Genomic DNA, 20,352 nt, shown 5'->3' on the forward strand with positions numbered 1-20,352 from the left:
TATATATATAATATAGCTTGAAGCGGCGAAGACATAGATGTGTGTTTTCAGACTTGGTGATGATATTGATCTGAAGTGGCCTTTAGCCACTTTATGGTAAAATGTGTAACTGCCCATGAGTGGCAGTGAGTGATTCTTAAATGAAATGAAGCAAACATGTGCATGCAGGCCAAGCCCAGCAGACTCCACTGCTCTCACTGTGACGAGACCTATAGTCTTCCCCAGAATGGAGCCATCAAGCTTTACAAGGAGCTCCGGTGTCCACTGGATGACTTTGAGCTTGTGCTTTGGACTTCAGGGGCGCGGGGAAAGAGCTACCCCCTGTGCCCCTACTGCTTCAGCAACCCGCCATTCAGGGACATGAAGAAAGGTAAGGCAGAATGGGAATGTTATGTTAACCACTGCCCACCAACTATAGTTAACTAGCATGAGCCTTGAAACCCTCTAAGAATCAAACTAATCCGTAATATAATTTTCTGGTACTGGACTGATTCTTTTATATAACACTTTTCTACTCTCCTGGAGCACTCACAGAGCTTTATACAACATGCCACATACACCTATTCACACAAGCACTTCTATACTTCTATACATTAAGTGCTTCCTAGGTAACATTCATGCAGCATCGGAGAGCAACTTGGGGTTAGTATCTTGTCCAAGGATATTTGGCAGGCAGACTGGGGGAGCCAGGGATCAAACCACCATCCTTCCGATCAGTGGAAGACCTGACCTGAGCTACATTCAACCTGAAAATCATTTAATCAAGATGGACAATGCTCAACTTTAAACAATTCAAAAATACAGAGTTGCTTCTTTCTTTTAACACTAAAAGGTTAGCATGGTCAATCAGGTATGGTCAAAAAAGCCGAGAAAGACGGGGCATCAGGGAGCCACAGTGAAGGTTAGGGAACTAAGAACCAGATGTTGTAGAGAACTGGTTCCCATTATTTCAGTCTGCTTGCCCATTGATTCTGCTTATCAATTATACTTCCACTTGCATTTGCGCTGAAATCAACTGAGCTCTGAAAGTTTTTTAATAGTATTTTTTAAACCTTTGTTCACGGTATTTACACATTCACCTAAAAATGCAAGAGCTTATCGGTTCGATCCTGGGGGTGTTAGGAAGGGCATCCATGTTAAAAATGTGGCAAATAAAACATGCAGAGCCACCTGCTGTGGCAGCCCCTTGTGAGCAGCGGAAAGTAGTTTGTAAGAGTGTTTCATTTCGCAGAAATACCTTTTTGAAGATGGAGGTCCAGAGTAGGGCTGGGCCATATCATACTGTTCACGGTAATACCTGTATACTGTTGGGCAACGATAAGGAAATGAAATATCGCGATAGAATATGGGTAAAACGTGCATGCGCAGTACCTTTGTTTTCATACGCACATGGCGGGAAAAGCATGGCGGTGACAGAGAATGAGAAGGGCGAAAGCGGATCGTTGAATGAAACGGATGAACCAGAATTGGTTTGTAAAAATGCTGCAACTCCAGTGGTGTGGAAATGGTTAAGCTTTTGTCAGATACACGACAAAGCACTATTTTTGGTAGAGCATGCTAGCGGGCCGTTGTTATTCCCGTGGGTTTGTTTTTTTTTAGAAAATACGGCACACTTAAAATCAATCCTTTGATTTTTCTGAAAATCAATAGTGCCCCTTATAATCCCGTGTGCCTTATGTATGAATTCTGGTTGTGTTTACTGACCTCGAAACGATTGTATGTGGTACACGGCGCTCGAAAATCTGTCAAATGTTTTAGCACGACTTTGCTAAGCTACGAAGCCGCACCGCTTGATGGATTGTAGGAGTATTACGGCTACTGTGGTCAGGAGCCTCACGGAGTGATACGTACTGTGCTTCAACATAATACTACCGGATTGTGTGTGTATAACCTCTTTTTAAGTTTTGTGGATATTATATATGGTTATGCTGAGGATTTGTCGGCCAATTTCCACTGAAAATGCCTTTAACTTTAATGCACATAAAAAGCAGCTGCTTGTTTAAGTGAAAATACATTGATGGTTTGTTTGGGTTTTTTTGCACTAATAAAGTTGTGGAGTTGTAAAGTATTTTGTCTAGTGTCAATTATATCGTTATCGCAAATTTTCAAATGTATATTGTGATAAATATTTTTGGTCATATCGCCCTGCTCTATTCCAGAGTACTTAAACTAGGTGATCTGTACTATAGTAGTAGGATTACTGCCTAGTTCTATTTAAGCATACTGTGCCCTGGTCCTCTTCTTGAGGTGGGTCTGGGGGTGGTTCAGCTGAACTCAAGCACATTACACTTATATTATCTATCCATGAAGCCAGATAACACTCACCAATTAGACTGTAGGATTGTCTTAAAGACATAAAGACCTGTATGATCTCTAATTTTCTTCTTCTAAAGTCACATAAAACTGAGGTTATTGTACTTGGCCCTAAAATCTCAGACATATGATATTTCTAAGATTGTACCAACACTGTCTTAACAACAGCTGCCTCTGTAAGATTGCTGTGTTAAATAGTTAATCAATGTTTTAGGCATGTTTGAGGACAGTGTGTCAACTCTTCTAGCATGCTCCAATGAAACCACAGAATCAAAGGGAGACTGAGAGAAAGTGAGGAAACTACAAGATATTTACATGCTGGTTATCCCTTCATTGGAACTGAAGTTGACTGTGTAATGAATGAATAATTGAAGGAGCTCAATACACACAACACAATACATACAATACACCCACTACTGTCTTAGGAAAAGCGACCCTGTTTCTTTGTGCTTTCTGGTCTCATGGGCCCCTCTGACACTGTGGCGCTGTCTGCTTTTCTCAGGTATGGGATGCAATGAATGTACCCATCCATCATGTCAGCACTCTCTCAACTCGTTGGGCATTGGACAATGTGTGGAGTGTGATAGTGGAGTTTTAGTGTTGGACCCCACATCTGGTCCAAAGTGGAGGATGGCCTGTAATAAATGCAATGTGGTGGTGCACTTCTTTGAACATGCACACAAAGTGCAGGTAAGAAAATTGTCTTACCTACCTATTGTCTTACTTTATTATTGTCTATTATGGACTGGCATGTATAGATGTTTTCAAACTGACCACACTCTATACTACAGTAACGTTCAACCTTTCTCACATATTCATACAGCACTTCATTCTATGCACTTACACTCTTTATTGCCGTTGCATCCTCACCTAATGCCAAGGTAGAATCGTCATTTCGTAATACCCATGTTGTTTGTCTGTGGGAGAAAGCCCATTGTAAGTACAGAGAGCATGTAACCTCCTCACAGAGAGGTCAAACTGTTTCAGTTTTTTCCATACAAGCATCTTTGATCTATAGCATTACTGAAACCGAAGAAAGTATGAAACAGTACCCCAGTTCCTTGATTTATTTATTTTTGTTAATGCTTTTTTCTCAGGTTGCTCAGGAGAGCTGTGATGTCTGTGATGCCTCTCTAGTTGCAGTGGACTTTAACAAGACTCGCACTCCTCTTCCTGCCAGTGAGACCCAACACACTGGCTGTGTTTTTTGTGATCCAGTGTTTCAGGATTTGGTGGAGCTCAAGCATGCCACCATGCGGCATTCCATGTACCGTGGTGGGGGTGGGAGAAGAGGAGGACGTGGACGTGGACGTGGACGTCGTGGGAATGCTAAAAAACCTAAAGATAAAATGGCTGCCCTAGCTGCTTATTTTGTATAGTTTCTGTGTGTATATTGTCCTTTTGCATGTCATTACATGAACTGGTTTTCTTCTGATAATGAATCTAAATATGGTAAATGGCCTGTATTTGTGTAGCGCTTTACTTAGTCTCTGTTGAACCCAAAGCACTTTACACTACTTTCAGTCATCCACCCATTCACACACACATTCACACACTGGTGATGGCAAGCTACATTGTAGCCACAGCTGCCCTGGGGCGCACTGACAGAGGCGAGGCTGCCGGATAATAGCGCCACCTGGCCCTCTGACCACCACCACCAGTAGGCAACGGGTGAAGTGTCTTGCCCAAGGACACAACGACCGAGACTGTCGGAGCCAGGGCTCGAACCGGCAACCTTCCGATTACAACATGAACTACCAAGTCTTGAGCCCACGATCGCCCCATAAATACACAACAAATGTTTTGGGTTTTTTTTTAAATCATTTTTTCCCATTTTGTTAAGTGCTTTGAGTGGTCAGGTAAAGTTAAAAAAAACACTATATAAGAACTAGAACCATTTGTCATTGTTACTAAGCACCTAAAAGACACATGACTTTATTCTATGCACTTTTTATCTATTATTCACACTTAAAGCCACCACAACAACAATCACCTAAAGGCACTTTATATTGTTGGGAAAAGGCCCTACAATACTACAGAGTATTGTACAGAGAAAACACCACCCCTATGAGGAAATGCTTTTGGCGAAAGAAGAAAAACTCCCTTTTAAAAGGAAGAAACCTCCAGCAGAACCAGGCTGCACCAATGAGATTAACTAAATTCATCTCAATATTAATTTTAACTTTTTATAAACTGCTACTGGCATTGTAAACAGGCTAACATTTTGTCATTATTTAATCAGCATTCTCCAAAACAATTGTGAAAAAGTTTATTTTACATGTAGTTTAATTACTTGATCTTCATTTAAACTATTTCACTGCAGATTTTCCTCTTTGAAGAATTTTTCACATAAAAGGAAGGTATAATTACAGAATAAAATTATAGCAGTCTTACATTACTAATGTGTTTAAGTACTGCTTTTGGCAAAATGATGATACAACATGGGAACAAATTCATGACTAGGTGTAGCCAACCAACAGACTTAACACACATGAGACGCATTCTGCTAATTGGGGGTAATTGACTGATTCAGTGAAAGGGGTGTGTTCAAATTAATAGCAGTGTGGATTTCAGGTCATTCAATCTGTGAAGAAATGGGTGTCAATTAAGGCCCTTATTTAAGGAAGGAAGGCAGCAGCTGTTGTACCTGCTGGTTTTAGCCCTTGCTCAGTGAGTAAAATGAGTTGTTCCAGACATTGCACTGGGGGAGAAAGAACTTTAATCAAAAGTTGATTGGAGAGGGGGAAATAATTGGCTGCTCAGCTAAAAAGATTTCAAATGTTTTGAAATGGGAAAGAAAAAGGAATACTACCATCTGCCTAGATGATAGAATAACAAGAATGGCAAAGAAGCATCCAGTGATCAGCTCCAGAGAGATCAAGGAAGATATATAGATCTCCATTTACCTGTGAGTACTTTAACAATCAGAGGAGAGGATGCCTATGTGAAGCCAAATTATTTCCAAGAAACCTCGTAAAAAGTATTGAAAAGGTTACAGTTTGCCAAAGAACACATTGACTGGCCCAAAGAGAAGTGGCACAATATTCTATGGACTGATGAAAGCAAGATTGTTCTTATTGGGTCTGAAGATTGCAGACAGTTTGTGAGACGACCCCCAAACACTGAATACAAGCCACAGTACACAGTGAAGACCGTAAAACAAGGAGGTGCAAGCATAATGGTTTGGGGATGTTTCGCATACTTTGGAGTTGGGTCCATTTATCACATAACAGGCACCATGGACCAGTTTCAGTACCTAAAAATACTGGAAGAGTATTTTTAGGTACTTGATCGAAACTTTTAACATATTTTTCAAACTAAATATAATTTGTTGGTTTGTTTTGTTTTTTGCCTTACGCAGAGAAAGAAATGCCCCTAAAATGGGTGTTTCAGCAGAACAATGACCCCAAACACACCAGCAAGCAGGTAACATCCTGGTTGCAGACCAAAAAGAGCCCAGCCCAATCCCTGGACCTCAATCTGATTGAAAATTTGTGGTGTGACCTCAAAAATTCTGTTTTTGACGCAAAACCCAAGAATACAGAAAATCTGTGGAATGTGGTCCAGTTAGCCTGGGCTGCAACTTCTGTTTGAAGGTGTCAAATGCTAGTTGACTGTAAATATTCCAGTTTGTAAATGAAAATACACACTTTTTTTTTTTGAACAACCTAATATTCTTTTTCTTCATTTTTAGTAAAAATAAAGAAAAATAATTGTTCATGATTTCATTTGAGAGTGAATTTGCATAGCACAACATGGACCTTTTCCTCTGTTTTTAATACACTGTTATGTTGTACATAACTGTACGTAGGACACCTGGGTCAAGTGATGGATTTTTTGTTAATGCTAAAAACTATTTTTTTGAGGCTAAATGGAAATCTTCTAAATCAGCAAGATGTCGTTTCCTCTGCAGCTTACACATCATCTGCTTTAAGATGTGCATTAGAGAGTTATTTCCAGGATGTCAAGTACTTCAGATTTAAGGCTTTTTCAGGAGAGCGACCTTATCCAGAGTAATATGCAGTGTAAATCCTATTTAAAAAGACAATCTATTTCTGTGGGAGTAGTTCAGGTAGCTTGCTCTCCACAAAGATAATAACAATGAATTAATTATATTCTTAATCTTAGTTACAGCACTCTCAATAGAATAGAATTCAATAGAATAGAATTCAACTTTATTGTCATTGCACATGCACAGGTACAGGGCAACGAAATGCAGTTTGCATCCATCCAGAAGTGCTTTAGTGATATAGATATATTACAATATATATTAGCAATAATATAGATATGAGTATATTACAGAAATGGGTCTATTATGGTATGTTATAATGTACACGGTATGAAGTATGTTGTGAATATTCTATAACTATAAGTATGTACAGGCTGTAGTGAGTACAAGCTATGTACAGGATATGAACAGGATATAAATATGAAAAACTATACAGAATATGAAATAAATAACTTTACAGAATCTGGGATATACAGCTATACAGAAATGGGAACTATGCAAGTTGTAAACAGTTGTAGGATTAAAGATTATCGAATGTACAGAATGATTATTTACACAGAGCTATACAGTAGTGCAGTTAAGATAAGTGAGGGTGTAGATAGTTTCTACAGAGTATTAGATTATTCTGTTATTATATGTTACCTTATATATGTAATCAAAGTAGTTGAATTAGAATACTGCTGTAGATCACATTATACCCTTTAATATAGAGTGTGTGAGCTGTATGTAGTTTAGTTCTCATTATACTTTTGAGTTAACAGAACATATTCACATATTAGTTCATTAGATAAATGTGCATCACTCTGTATCCTTGATCTGCTGGGAATGTGTTACACTGTTTTCTTGACATGCTTAATTGTTGAATCATGAAGAGAAGGTTGTAAGCAGGAGACTCTGTGTCTAAAGACAGGGGAGATAGATAGACCACATTCCACACCCCCACCTTACAGAAAGCAGAGAAACAACTGCCGAGGTCATAACTTAGGCGCTGTAACAGAGAAAAAATGTGATGTTTTGGCTTTTACGACTAGCTGGGGGCCACTAGAGACTATAAAAAGCTGAGCAACCCGTCACCATTTAGAGACATGTGCCTGACCCTCTGGTAGCATCTCTCCCGTCCGGACGTTGTAATGCTCTGACTGTTGAATTGTATGGAAATAAATGATTGTTGATTGAGCATTGATACACCGAGTATTGTCCTTCCTTCAGCCCAAAGATTCAAAGAATTGGGAGATTTCAACAACTTGGTGCCGTGTGACCCGGATCTTTGGTGTGCTGAGGAGGTGCAGATTTGACCTTTGGTGAGATCGTGAGGCGAGGTGAACAGAGGACCGGTCCAAAAATAAAAAGGTAAGCACAGCCTGTTGTATTATAAATACCAAATGTGCATATTGGGCTTTCCAAATTAATCTGTTCGCTGAGTCACATGTATTTTCACAGTAAATTTGTCGGTGTCTGGTTTTTGGCGCAAGATACTAACAACATAAGTTGAGGCTGAATTCCAGTGTGTTAAATAAACTGCTTCTACCGAGATACTAATAACATACTACGTTGGACTAGTTGCAGTAATCTGCTTCTACCGAGATACTAATAACATACTACGTTGGACTAGTTGCAGTAATCTGCTTCTACCGAGATACTAATAACATACTACGTTGGACTAGTTGCAGCCACTTTACCTTCCACATTTAATTTTGTCTAATACTGGCTTCTGTAGCAATAATAAATTAGAATTTATTCTGAAGACGCGGCCATTAGTTCAGTACATTGAAGTCGAGGTTTGAAGTTTGTTTATGGTGTCGGTTACGTCCTGGCTCTTGCCGGCTATGAAATAGAAGTTGATTTAAGGAAAAGCAGATGCTGGCTTCACGGTGCGGTTGAACGCTGGCAACGCGAGAGCGAAACACGTCCGTAGGTTTGGTTTATGATACGGCCGTGTTCCGGTGGTGCGGCCGTGAAGTGCAGTAGTGGTTGGTGCTAATTTTAGTACATTGAACAGAGGCTTGACGGTGGTTTGTGGCGTCAGTCGAGTTTTTTTTTTTTTTAAGGGCTGCGGTCATAAAACAAAGTAAAATTTTACTTGCCAAGAAGTACATAGAGCAAAACCTGGTTTATGATGTCGGGTATAACTTCGGGGATGCAAGCATCACTTTTATGATGCGACTTTGCCCCGTTGTGGCGGTCATAAGCGCAGAGAAAGGGGTATTTTGGTCTATGGTGCAGTGTGCTTCAGAAGATCTAATAGTTGAGCTCAGAGGTTTCTGTGCAAATTTCTGCTGATGAGGAGCGCTCTCTGTGTGTCTCACTGATGGTGAAACGCGCTGTGTGTGTAAGGCGCGCTCTGGCTGTGGGTGAGGCGCGCGCTGAGTGTGCTTTTTGTGTGTGTGAAGTCTGAACACAGTGACAGTGACGGTTGATGTGTTTGATTAGGAGGACATTAGAGCAAATACACATTTTAGGATCAAAGGTTGATGCCTAGTGTACCTGTGGAACTTTGCCCTAGGAGTGGCGACCCTCCTGTCCGTGGACGCGTGGCCAGGACCGGCGTCGTCCGGGTGCCGAGGTGGTGACTTGGGGAGGTGAGGGCCCCCGCATAGCTACGGAAATAACACTGGAACGGCCGTGTAATCACGGGTTCACATTTATTTCCGGACTAGAACAAGACACATTTTGCGAACAAACGTTGAGTCTAGATTAGTAAAGAAATATAAAAAGGTTGAATTCCTCGTTTCAGTGGTTGAAATTGTTGTGTGCCTGTCCCCTGACGAGTGTGAAATTAAAATAAAGAGGGAATTTGGAGCCACATGGAGATAGACGGGCATAATTGGGTGTATTACTCTGTGGTGTAATAAAAATAAAAAGGAGAGATAGTAAGAGGTGTGCAGTGGAGAATTATGGAGGAGTAGAGAGAGGAATGTGTTGGGAGACTGGCGTACAGTTTACGCTGTCAAGGTAGGCGTGTTGCCTGCTTATCTGTTTAACAGTGATGAAAATGAAATTAAATAAATCTCTTAGTGTGTTAATACAGGAAGCTGCGGACCTGGACCAACTGCCCCCACAAGCACAGCGGCCGAAGCAAAATTATAGGTAATGGGAACCACACCCAGCACGAATCAGCAGCTGTGAAAAAGACAGCAGCGAGGAGAGAATTAGAGGAGAAATTAAGAGAAGTTTTAACACATAAAATTGGGGCCAACGGACTTGTGGAGGTTGGGAAGGCGTCCGGAGCATCACAACAAAAAGGTGAAACAAAAACACACACAAGCAGAGAAATCTGAGAGAAAGGCTCCTTTTAAGGTAACGCCTAGTTTGAGAAAAGATAAAATTAACCTGCTTTTATACAAATGCACATACACGCAATGAAGAAACAGCTTACACTCATGAACACGTGAAGATTTTCCAGCAAGGTTAAAGAAAAATTAACATACTTAAATGATGAAGTCTATACATTACTGACAAAAAAACCCTCTGGGTTGCAGGACAACAATTTAACTAAAAAAAAAAAAAAAAAAAAAAAAAAGGAACACTGGTCTAACCAACCAGGCAAGACGCAACAAATTTAGTGGTTAAAAGATTCAAATTGTGACATGTTTTCTGTTGATTGATTAATAAAAGTGATTACTGAATGAAAGAAAGTTCCTTTTTTGGGCTTTTAAACATGATCTTAAGAATTTTAACATATACCGGTGTTGTCCTGTCAACTTGGTGGGTTAGGAGTTGATTATATCGGGAGACAAAAAACAAAAAAAGGGGGAGAGAAGGCTGACACAGGGCCTGGCCCCATTGCCTCCCCTCTGAATAACACAGCCAACACAACAACATTTTCCTGTTCGTTTGTTTTTGTTTTTTGTTTGTTTTTGTTTTGTTTTGTTTTTGTTTTTTCTATACATATTTAATTACAGGCTGCTTTGCCGGCCCTGAAAGCCGAGGCTGACTGGACTCCTGCTCTCCCCCATACGTGACACTGACCAAATGCTGCAACAGCTGGACCCACAACAACGACCTGAGAATGTCAACAGACCTGCAGGAATGTGATCTCATGCAGCCGAGACGGAGAGCACTAAACCTAAGGCCCGTTTCACTACACGGGGGAAAATTCCCAGACTGCGTCAGCTGACAGAGCTGTAAAGAGACGCCCGCCAAGCCCGAATGAAAAGTAAGGCCGAGCGAAAGAATGCTGACCTTGATAACTTTGCATTCACACTGTGCAGGACAGTGATGGACCAACACGGATGATCGGGTGGCGAAAAAGGGCGTGACCGAGACAAGAGGAGTAACTGAGGACAGAAGGCACCTCAGAATGGACAAAAACACAGAAGAAGATGCAGGTTTCACCTGCGGTGAACATCGACACTGGAGAAAGGACTGCCCCAATTGGGGTCAGAACCAGGACGGACTGAATTTTGAGCAGCAGCAGCAATGGTCGCAAACAAACTGAAAAAGGAGGGGGGCAGGACCCCAGGGCATGCTTCAGGCCGTGGTTTACCCAGAACACCAGAACAGGAAAGTGATGAACACAAACACCCACACAAACACACACATCTACATGCACTGACTCAGAATGAAGAGAAACAAACACACACACACACACACACACACACACACACACGTCTCCAAACACACAGATTCAGAATGAAGTGAAATACACACATGAACACGTGCACTCGTTGAGTGAGTGAGAAATGACACACACACACATATACACACATACACACACACACATTGGAATGCTGATTCACTGAGAAGTGATCCACATACACACACACACGCTGATGCAATGAAGAATGCTTTGCTTATGCTGATATGCAAAATGCTGCACACAAACATCCCAATGCATAATTTTTATGAGGAGCCATTGATTACTTAGAATGTGTTATATGTCACCTAGAAGGCATTTATGTAGATTTTAGGAATAAGCTCTAAAACGGTTTGGTTATGAAAACAATGTCTGTGCGTGATGTCTGTTTATGGCTCAAGGCCTTGACTGAATTCTTTGCTGTGCTTCACACAGCCCTGATGAGGAACAGTGGCACAGAGTGAAAATGATGAATTAATAGTGTAAGTTTAGGTTGGAGTACGGCATTTTCTGTGATTGAGTTTTAATTCAAGGAGGAACAAAAGGTGTTACGGCACCTGAGATTCTCATTCCCACACAATATTGTCCCGGCAGGAAGCAAAATGTTCCTGTGAATTTCTGGTTGATTGTTTGGTTTTGTTTAGCGCTAGCTTGATTTTATCAGTGAGCTTTGGCTTGTGTTCTTTCTCGTAAGCGAGAGAGGGATAGTTTTATGCTTGGACATGTCTGCAACGGGCCCTAGTTTGTGTTATTTTAGTAGTATTTTGTTGGTTATGTCTGTTTTCGTGTTTGTTACAGTGCACTGGAGAAAAAAACATCTGAGAGGTGTGATCCACCGGTGGTGATATGTTGATATTTTGTGAGTTTATGATTTAACAATCAGCTCTTTAAACCAGGCCTGAAAGATTGAAATTTAAAGCGCTATGAAATATTCTTACAAAAACAGTTGCAAAGTGTGCTTCTCCATGATTGTAATTGGCTTGGGAGAAATTCACTTATAGGGAACACTGAGAAGTTCTGAGTCTAAAAGGATTGCTTCACATAAGTATGAACTGCAGACTTAACACTGTGGTTGCTGATTTTGAGTTACCGATGTTTGCATTAAGAAAACTGTGTTTTGAGTAAGGTATCATGTTATATTATTGGGAATGCCAAATGCTACAGTGGAGAAGACTTTTTATACCACTCATGACTGGAATGTGTTACTATTAACCATAGCAGGCCACTGTAAAAAGTCAATTAAATTTTATAGAGGAAAATCGCCAAAATTGAACAATACCTATGAATGACTGGCCACATTCAGAATAGAGATATGCAATAATAAACATTGGTCCACATGATTTAGGTTCTCACTTGAAATAGTAAGTTATTAAATGTAGAATATAATCGACAGGGACATTTGATAGGATGTGGTACTGCAAAAGAACAAGAGCAAAGTAAATAAAGAAAATATTGTGTTTAGTTTGGATAAATTCAAATTAAAATGTACCATTACACTCAGAGGATCAATATGGAATAAAACATATGCAAAATTTGTAGGAAGTACATGACTGATAACTGTTCTGTCCTGAGCGTTTGTTTCTAGAGCACCCACTTGACCACACCAACAGTTTCTCGCCACCGAGGAGGGGTACTTGCAAAAAGAATAAAATAAAAATCTGAGTTTAACAAAACATTTTAAATGCAAATATCAAGATTACCTTTCTTTTTCCATGAAATGTGCTTGTGGGCACGCCAGCCATTTTGAAAAGGTGGGCAAAACAATTGGCAAGGCCACACCCCCACACATGTGATATAATGTTAAAGGTACTGTTGCCCTCTCTAAGAAACATCAGGAATTAGAGGAGTGGCAAGTAGAGTATGCGAGCTACAAGCAAAAACTAAAATGTGTACTACAGTGTGCAAAAATTAAATACTGGGTCATCAGGGGGTCATGAGGGACATTTATAAAACTAAAAGTCCCACTAACCTTAAAGTGCACTTGAAAAGCCCACACAAGAAGGTTAACCTAGCTTACCTAGAAGACCTCATCAGGGGGAGCACACTCCCCCTCCTTGAAGAGCTCACCCACTCAACCCGCATCCCCAGAAAACAGCTAACCCCAGATAAGGCAGCGTGATGTATCCCGAGACAACAGGACTGGGACATCTAAATAAAGGTGTGAAACAATCGCCTTCAAAAGGTTATCAATTCACTTGAACCAAAATTAGGACCACTCGGTGCGGCAAGAGTTAATAGTTATTAGTCTCAACACCCAAGGATAACCAGAAGAGCATGACTGATATGATGGAACTGGGATTTTGTTACACTTAATTTTTGCAAAACACAAACAAAACTAAATTGAAACTAAGGATTTTCAGAAAATAAAAACTAAACTAAACTAGCAAACAATTGGTAAAAACTGATTAAAACTGATGAAAATTGCAAAACTATTACAACCCTGGTCCAGACTAAGATGGTGTTGGACATCTTCAGGGCAGAAAAGGGTTGGTGTGACCAAGGTGTGGTTTGGCTTGTTGTATGTACATTTCAAAATGTTACAGCTCTGGATGGACCAGTTACCAGGGCATGGAAGGATGACAGACTTTATTACATGAGGAGAAGGGACATTTTCGGGATCGAAGATCCTCAGGGATGACAAGGCTGGAGCAACGGTACTCGAGAGAAGAATTTCTGATATTTTCTGAGATATGATGTCACCAACCTTCTCTTTTAATTGTCTAGCTCCAATGAATTGACACATGGGAGTGTGTCAAAAAGGGGGAAGTTGAGTCCGAGCATCAAACAATGGTTTTATGAACATCTTATGACGTTATTTCTGTGTTTAATAATTTAGCTATGGTAAAACTTAAGCTTATAATGTGTTAGACTTAGAAAGGGTTCACTAATTTTTGATTTCTTTTACACACACATAGATTATGATTAGAATAGGTCCTGAACATAATATTTTAAACCAAATTTGAATCATTAGAACAACAATGGATAACAATATTAGATTATCAAGGCTAGGGAGAGAGGTGTTTTGGTTTTCTGTCTCTTGCAGAGAAAGGAACAGACACCAGACGGGGACACGGAGATGTGAGGACCCTTCACAGCAGAGACAGATGTAGGGACAGCCGAGACAGCAACTGGGGTCAAGTGTCATGACGTTTGGGCTCCTGGAGAAGATGGATCCCACAAACACAGCAATAACCATGAAGGGGTTGGCGAAAACCAGGAACACCAGACCAACGAGGTTCGAGAGGCTCTTGGCAAAAAGGGGGACACGCCGGTGAACCCAAAACACACAGATCCTTGTTTGAAATCGGGGCAGAATAATCCCCAGAACTGTGCAATGACTAAAGGGTGGTCTAACCCCGGAGGTCGAAGAAAGAAGCTGAGAATCACCCAACTGGAAGACACTGGTAGCTGCAGCAATAAAAATAAAGGTTAAAAGCTCCTTAGACAGAGGTTCTAGTCTAAGTACATTTGAAAGGTATAAGGTGGCATTAAAATGGGAGTGGAAAACTGGAGCACCAAAATAAAGCTGTGGGAGAATTGGGGAGTGATGGGAGAGTCATCTGTAACTGCTGTTATGGTTGTAAATCTAACTTTGCTTGCATCTGAACTGCGTGAACACAGAGGTCATCCCACATATGGTCCACCCGTTAAAGGGGGACAGAGGGCCTCAGGATCAAGAAAACTTGGACCTTGCGACCCTGGAGTGCATGTTGTAAGTGATCTCTTTCAGAGATCAAAAGGGGGAATTATTAGATTATTCTGTTATTATATGTTACCTTATATATGTAATCAAAGTAGTTGAATTAGAATACTGCTGTAGATCACATTATACCCTTTAATATAGAGTGTGTGAGCTGTATGTAGTTTAGTTCTCATTATACTTTTGAGTTAACAGAACATATTCACATATTAGTTCATTAGATAAATGTGCATCACTCTGTATCCTTGATCTGCTGGGAATGTGTTACACTGTTTTCTTGACATGCTTAATTGTTGAATCATGAAGAGAAGGTTGTAAGCAGGAGACTCTGTGTCTAAAGACAGGGGAGATAGATAGACCACATTCCACACCCCCACCTTACAGAAAGCAGAGAAACAACTGCCGAGGTCATAACTTAGGCGCTGTAACAGAGAAAAAATGTGATGTTTTGGCTTTTACGACTAGCTGGGGGCCACTAGAGACTATAAAAAGCTGAGCAACCCGTCACCATTTAGAGACATGTGCCTGACCCTCTGGTAGCATCTCTTGTAATGCTCTGACTGTTGAATTGTATGGAAATAAATGATTGTTGATTGAGCATTGATACACCGAGTATTGTCCTTCTTTCAGCCCAAAGATTCAAAGAATTGGGAGATTTCAACAAGAGGCTATATAAAGTGCTAGTGGTTGTGAGTGGTGGTTCAGTCCATGTTATTATTGTGTTTGAGGGTACAGTTGTCCATTGTGGGTGTGTGTATGTTCAGTCCATGAGTTTAACGTGGGTCAGATGTCAGGAGGCAGAGTTCAGGAGTCTGACAGCTGTGGGGAACATCTACATCCTAACCCCTACATCAATAGGACATCTACTGGGAACTTTCCTCCCTAGATAACACCTAGCACAAACAGCAGTAACTTAAATAGAGTTGAATGCTACATCTTATCAAACAAAGTGGACAAGAAAGCAGCTCGGGGGCGATCGTGGCTCAAGAGTTGGGAGTTCGCCTTGTAATCAGAAGGTTGCTGGTTTGAGCCCCGGCTTGGATAGTCTCGGTCGTTGTGTCCTTGGGCAAGACACTTCACCCGTTGCCTACTGGTGGTGGTCAGAGGGCCCGGTGACGGCAGTGTCCGGCAGCCTCGCTTCTCAGTGCGCCCCAGGGTGGCTGTGGCTACAATGTAGCTTGCCATCACCAGTGTGTAAATGGGTGGATATGTAAAGCGCTATACAAATACAGGCCATATTTTGGCTGGCAGTAGCTCAGGAAGTAGAGCAGATCACCTATTAAATTGAAGGCTGGTGGTTTGACCTAGTGATGGGACGTTCTGTATCGAGGCTTCGGAGCGTGTGTCGAGTAATGGAGGGGGCGTTTCCGCGAAGCGCGTATCGAGGCTTGCTTCATTTATGGGAGGAGCTGAAAATGATGACGTCCGAAGCCTCGCTGCCCGGCTGTACCACGTGACTGGTTCATGAAGTGGTTCGAACTTTGCCGCGAGATATGACAGCGATATAAACCCCTCAGACTTCATTCAAAAATGTGGGTGTTTGATGGAGAGTTGCGGTTAGTGAGAGTTTGGAGACAGTTTGGAGGTTTATGAGAGTGAGGAGAGAAAGTCAGGAGAGAATGGAGCCAGCTAAGGAGAGGAGGATGTCCTCCCCTGTGTGGGAACATTTTGATCTTATTCCTCCCAACAAGGTATTTCTACAGAAGATGTATTTTCATGATACTGATGGTGCAATACAATTTATGTTGAGCTGTCTTGACTTTTGTACAAGGTGAAGTGTTTGCTTTGTGCCAGGGAGCTGGGATATAACAACAACATCCATGCTTAGGCACTACAGAGCTTTGCATGAGAATAAGGGGGACACCGATCGTGGAGCAAGACCAGGTGAGCCATCAAATGCAATGATAATATAGGATGCAGTAATGTTACTAAATGATATAACAATATTATACAACTGTTATAAGTTACGTGTGTGCTATTTATATTTGTGCTTTGTCTTTATTGTCTTTCCTCAGGAGAACAATCTCAAATAGATGAAGACCTGGTTAGCATGGTGATTGAGGACTCCCAGCCATTTAGCATTGTGGAGGACAAAGGATTCAAAAGATTTGTTAAATCATTAAATCCTAGCTATGTTCTCCCCACTAAAAAGGTCATAAAAGCAGTGAAAATTTAGTTTTTACAGAATAAAATGTGAAGCCTCAGTGTGTAGCTGTCCATACCTCAACGTTACAAAAGCACAACCACTGTCCACACCCCAACCACACCTCACCTCACAGTAAATGATCATTTCCATTTCAAGCATTTCCAAATAATCATTTCCCATACTGCCACTATAAATATACACAGTATACTGCCATCACTACAATATACATGTTTTACACACTCCTTTTGTTGTTGACATTTACAGGCTGTGTGCAAAATGCCACACTCTTCAAATTCATGCCAGCTATTATTTTTACGTCCAGTAGGTGTCCTGCTAGAGCAAATGAAGCTTCATGAAGCTTCGCGTTGGGGTGAACCAATTGGATGAAAAGCTTCAGTGCTTCATGGGGCTTCATCTGCCCATCACTAGTTTGACCCCCTATCTCCATCCTTTGGGCATGATACTAACCCCAAGTTGCTCTCCAATGCATTTGAGTGTGAATGCTAGAAGCACTTGCACAGCAAAACAAGTGCTTGTGAGAATAAGGCAAGTTGTGTAAAGTGCTGTTCTCAGAGTAGAAAAGCACAATATAAGAACAAGTCCTGAAAAAGGGAGGGGAGGGGGGGAAATAAAAGTGTGCAAATGTGTTTCTTATGTCATTTTATTACAAATTATCATTCAATCATTTATTGGAGACAACCATTATATAGCATTAAAAGTCATTGTTTAATAAAAAGCAGTTAAAGTTTAAGCTTTGATCCCATAAATATGCACTGAGGTTTTCATGTTCTGTTAGTGGATTAAAAGATCATTCATCTCTGGCTGCGCAGCAGGACTATGAGTACAAGGAGGAAGATCAGTCTTCATCTGCATCATCAAAGGCAACGCCAGTCGCTTGCTGCTTTCTGCAAACACACATGGACAGTAGCTTTATTTCACTCACATCAGTAGCATCACTGCTCTATTGAAGTCCTGTAAGAGACACCATACTTTTTAACCCCAGGGTTGATGAGCGAGGACCCCGGAAGTCTTCTCTTCATGGTCATTGCTGGAGCGCTGCTCTGCTGCTGCCAGGGCTCAAACTCTAAAGGAGAACAGTTTTGCATTAATGAAAACGTTTAATTGCCCAATTACCTTTTTAAGCATGACATTTACATGTCTCCTTTTACTGAAAAAGATGGAATACTTCAATGTACATATAAGCACCGGATATAAGATCATTATTGTATTCAGTACTTACCTCAAAATTACCCAACACTAAGAAAATCCCATTTTAAAATCACTTAAAACAGTTTTAATATATTTAGAAGAGATTGCATTACAGCTGAAAATAAATGCAAATTTATTATGATGTTAAAAGAAAATTTGAGCCTCTTTCAAGATTAAAGTTTATTGTGACTGGTAGTCCACACTTGCAGAACCACATCTATGTGTTGGGGTTCTGTACCAGTGGGCCAGTTTCACAAAACATGCAGAACAACTACTCCAGTCAAGGCATAATGGCGAATAAATATTTGTAGTACAGTCAAACTGAGTGTTTGAAACTGTTTACAGATGTCCACGGCAACCATCGTTTATGTGGTTTTGTTTTATTTTTTTCCCCTTACTTCTTCCTCATCATATGAGTTTTCCTTTGGGATGAATAAAGCTTTTCTTATTCATGATGGAGAACAAGGGAAACTTCCAATATGATCCACTATTAACAGGTACACCTGTAGCCCCAAAATCTTACTTTCCTTCTGGTAATTTCCATTGTCTTTACAAAAGATATACCCATTTGACATTTCCCAGGTATTTTGGTTGCAGCAAAAAATTATTATGGATTTCACAACAGATCACAACATGATCTGTTGTACAGCCTCTTGTAATTTAATTTTACACATGAAAATGAAGAGCAGCATCTCCTGATCCAAGGCAACTTCAGCTACCATAACCATACTGGATTACACATACGGGAAGCTTCTGTTGTGGTTTAATCATGTTTCTAACCTGCAGAGTGTCCTGCTTTACATTCCTGACTGAAAGCATGCATCAATGGAATCATTTATGAGCAAACATCCATTAGGTTGTATAGAAAAGTTGGCCACAGCCAGTGTGACATCACATTTAGATTTTGAATCCTTGGTATTGGAGATGGCCAATGGTTATTTGAAGCCAAGAGCCATTTCACAAATGTATACCTGTGGGCCGTCTTTGGTTTTTCACTGGACTGGCTGAGGGGGGTCCACTTGAGGGGCCACCTGTGAGGGGACATGTTACAGTCAGTACTGATCTAAAAGGAAGTTAGTTTTAATTCTGCATAAAATGAGTCACAACTACAAAGTGAATTCACTGTCAAGCTGTGTGAGGCTGTCAGCCATCGTGAACAGCAGCTCCCTCAACTTGTCTGTGGCCTGTGGACCTTCCAGTCTGGACAGAGTTACACTCAGGTCTCCTGGACTGGATCCCAAACGCAGCTCTGCACCAACCTCATGCACGGAAACAGACACATCTCCACTATTGCAGGATGCCCTGAGGAAAATAGAGATATATTCAGCCTCACTTACCTGACCACAGCTTTTTATAGTTCCATGCAAGAAGTGATGCATGCAGGAGTTGAGTGTGGTCTCACCTGAGTTTTAAGACATAATCCTCTGTAGATTTTAAGGCAAACCGCTGCCCCTGAACACACAGGGAAGACAGAAATTATGACAGTATACTGAGTGAATGAGAAGAAACCCAGAATACTTACAAGGTGCTTCAGACTGTCCTTAGTGTACTCCACACTCCAGACATTTGCAGCATCTGTCAGACTACAGCACACGATGTTTTAGTGCGCATGTGTGCCTAAACTAATGCGCTCACCGTCAGACTTTCACTGTCAGTCAAAACTAAATTTTATACCACCGGGGGAAAGGCCGTAACATCAACAAACTACTAATACTTCCATTTCCTAGCTTATGTCCAAGTACAAACGTATTTTTCCGAATAAAAAAGATTTAATTTCAAATGAACTCCGGCTAATAACAACATCTGACTCACCAGACACTAAGCATTCCGTCTTTCCTGCGAGTGTAACAAAGGAATTTAGATTGGCTTGTTTTATCCAACACGGTACAATAGGAATTTACACTAACATCCATGTCTCCACTGTGGTTCACAGAAGAACAAAAGAAAAACAAGCGTATGCCTCTTGCACTCTTGCAAGAGTACACCGTTTCATAGCATGAGTGCCAGACACCTTTGACAAGCGCCATCTTCTGGCTTGGAATGGTTACTTCACTGGCTTGCAGACTACGGGGACCTCTCCCTCTCGATGTAATCGGCATACCAATTGTTGAATGGAGGAGTAAAGATCTATACTTCTGTTCCTGAATCCAGAGCACACACTCAATAGCGGTTTTAGATACGGGCGACACGGGCGGTTGCCCGGGGCGTAGGGTTGCCAACCGTCCCTTAAAATACGGAATCGTCCCGTATTTAGAAACAAAAGTACACGTCCCGTATTGAGCTAATAAGGGACGCACTTTGTCCCGTAATACAGTGAGAATCAAAAGTAGTCTATAAATGTTTATGGAATTAACGCTTTGTTTGAAAACATAATTCCCAGCCCCTCTCCTGCTTTGTGA

General features: G+C 41.0%; 2 protein-coding genes across 7 annotated transcripts in view; one reads left to right on the top strand and one right to left on the bottom strand.

The window, feature by feature from the left end:
- Nucleotides 1-6,031, top strand: part of top3b (DNA topoisomerase III beta) — a 52,205-nt gene extending 46,174 nt beyond the window's left edge. For all 6 annotated transcript variants that reach the window (XM_086313559.1, XM_086313558.1, XM_086313556.1 and 3 more), the window contains 3 exons: nucleotides 169-370; nucleotides 2,816-3,003; nucleotides 3,411-6,031. In XM_086313559.1, the coding sequence (XP_086169685.1) occupies nucleotides 169-370; nucleotides 2,816-3,003; nucleotides 3,411-3,692 (672 nt within the window). In that variant the 3' untranslated portion in view covers nucleotides 3,693-6,031. The remainder of the gene's footprint in view (nucleotides 1-168; nucleotides 371-2,815; nucleotides 3,004-3,410) is intronic.
- An 11,356-nt stretch (nucleotides 6,032-17,387) lies between these two features.
- paxx (PAXX non-homologous end joining factor) lies at nucleotides 17,388-20,338 on the bottom strand. The gene is made up of 7 exons (XM_086313568.1): nucleotides 19,766-20,338; nucleotides 19,476-19,536; nucleotides 19,356-19,405; nucleotides 19,077-19,255; nucleotides 18,925-18,984; nucleotides 17,735-17,828; nucleotides 17,388-17,649 (listed from the first exon to the last, which is right to left on the bottom strand). The coding sequence occupies exons 1-7, from the start codon at nucleotides 20,050-20,052 to the stop codon at nucleotides 17,601-17,603; spliced, it is 780 nt and encodes a 259-aa protein (XP_086169694.1). The 5' UTR covers nucleotides 20,053-20,338; the 3' UTR covers nucleotides 17,388-17,600.
- Nucleotides 20,339-20,352: the final 14 nt, after the last annotated feature.

This window comes from Aulonocara sp. 'chitande type north' Nkhata Bay, linkage group LG12 (assembly GCF_057382095.1).
Source record: "Aulonocara sp. 'chitande type north' Nkhata Bay isolate Kocher_YH1m ecotype deep benthic linkage group LG12, A_spYH_male_GT1.1, whole genome shotgun sequence".
Lineage (NCBI taxonomy): Eukaryota > Metazoa > Chordata > Actinopteri > Cichliformes > Cichlidae > Aulonocara > Aulonocara sp. 'chitande type north' Nkhata Bay.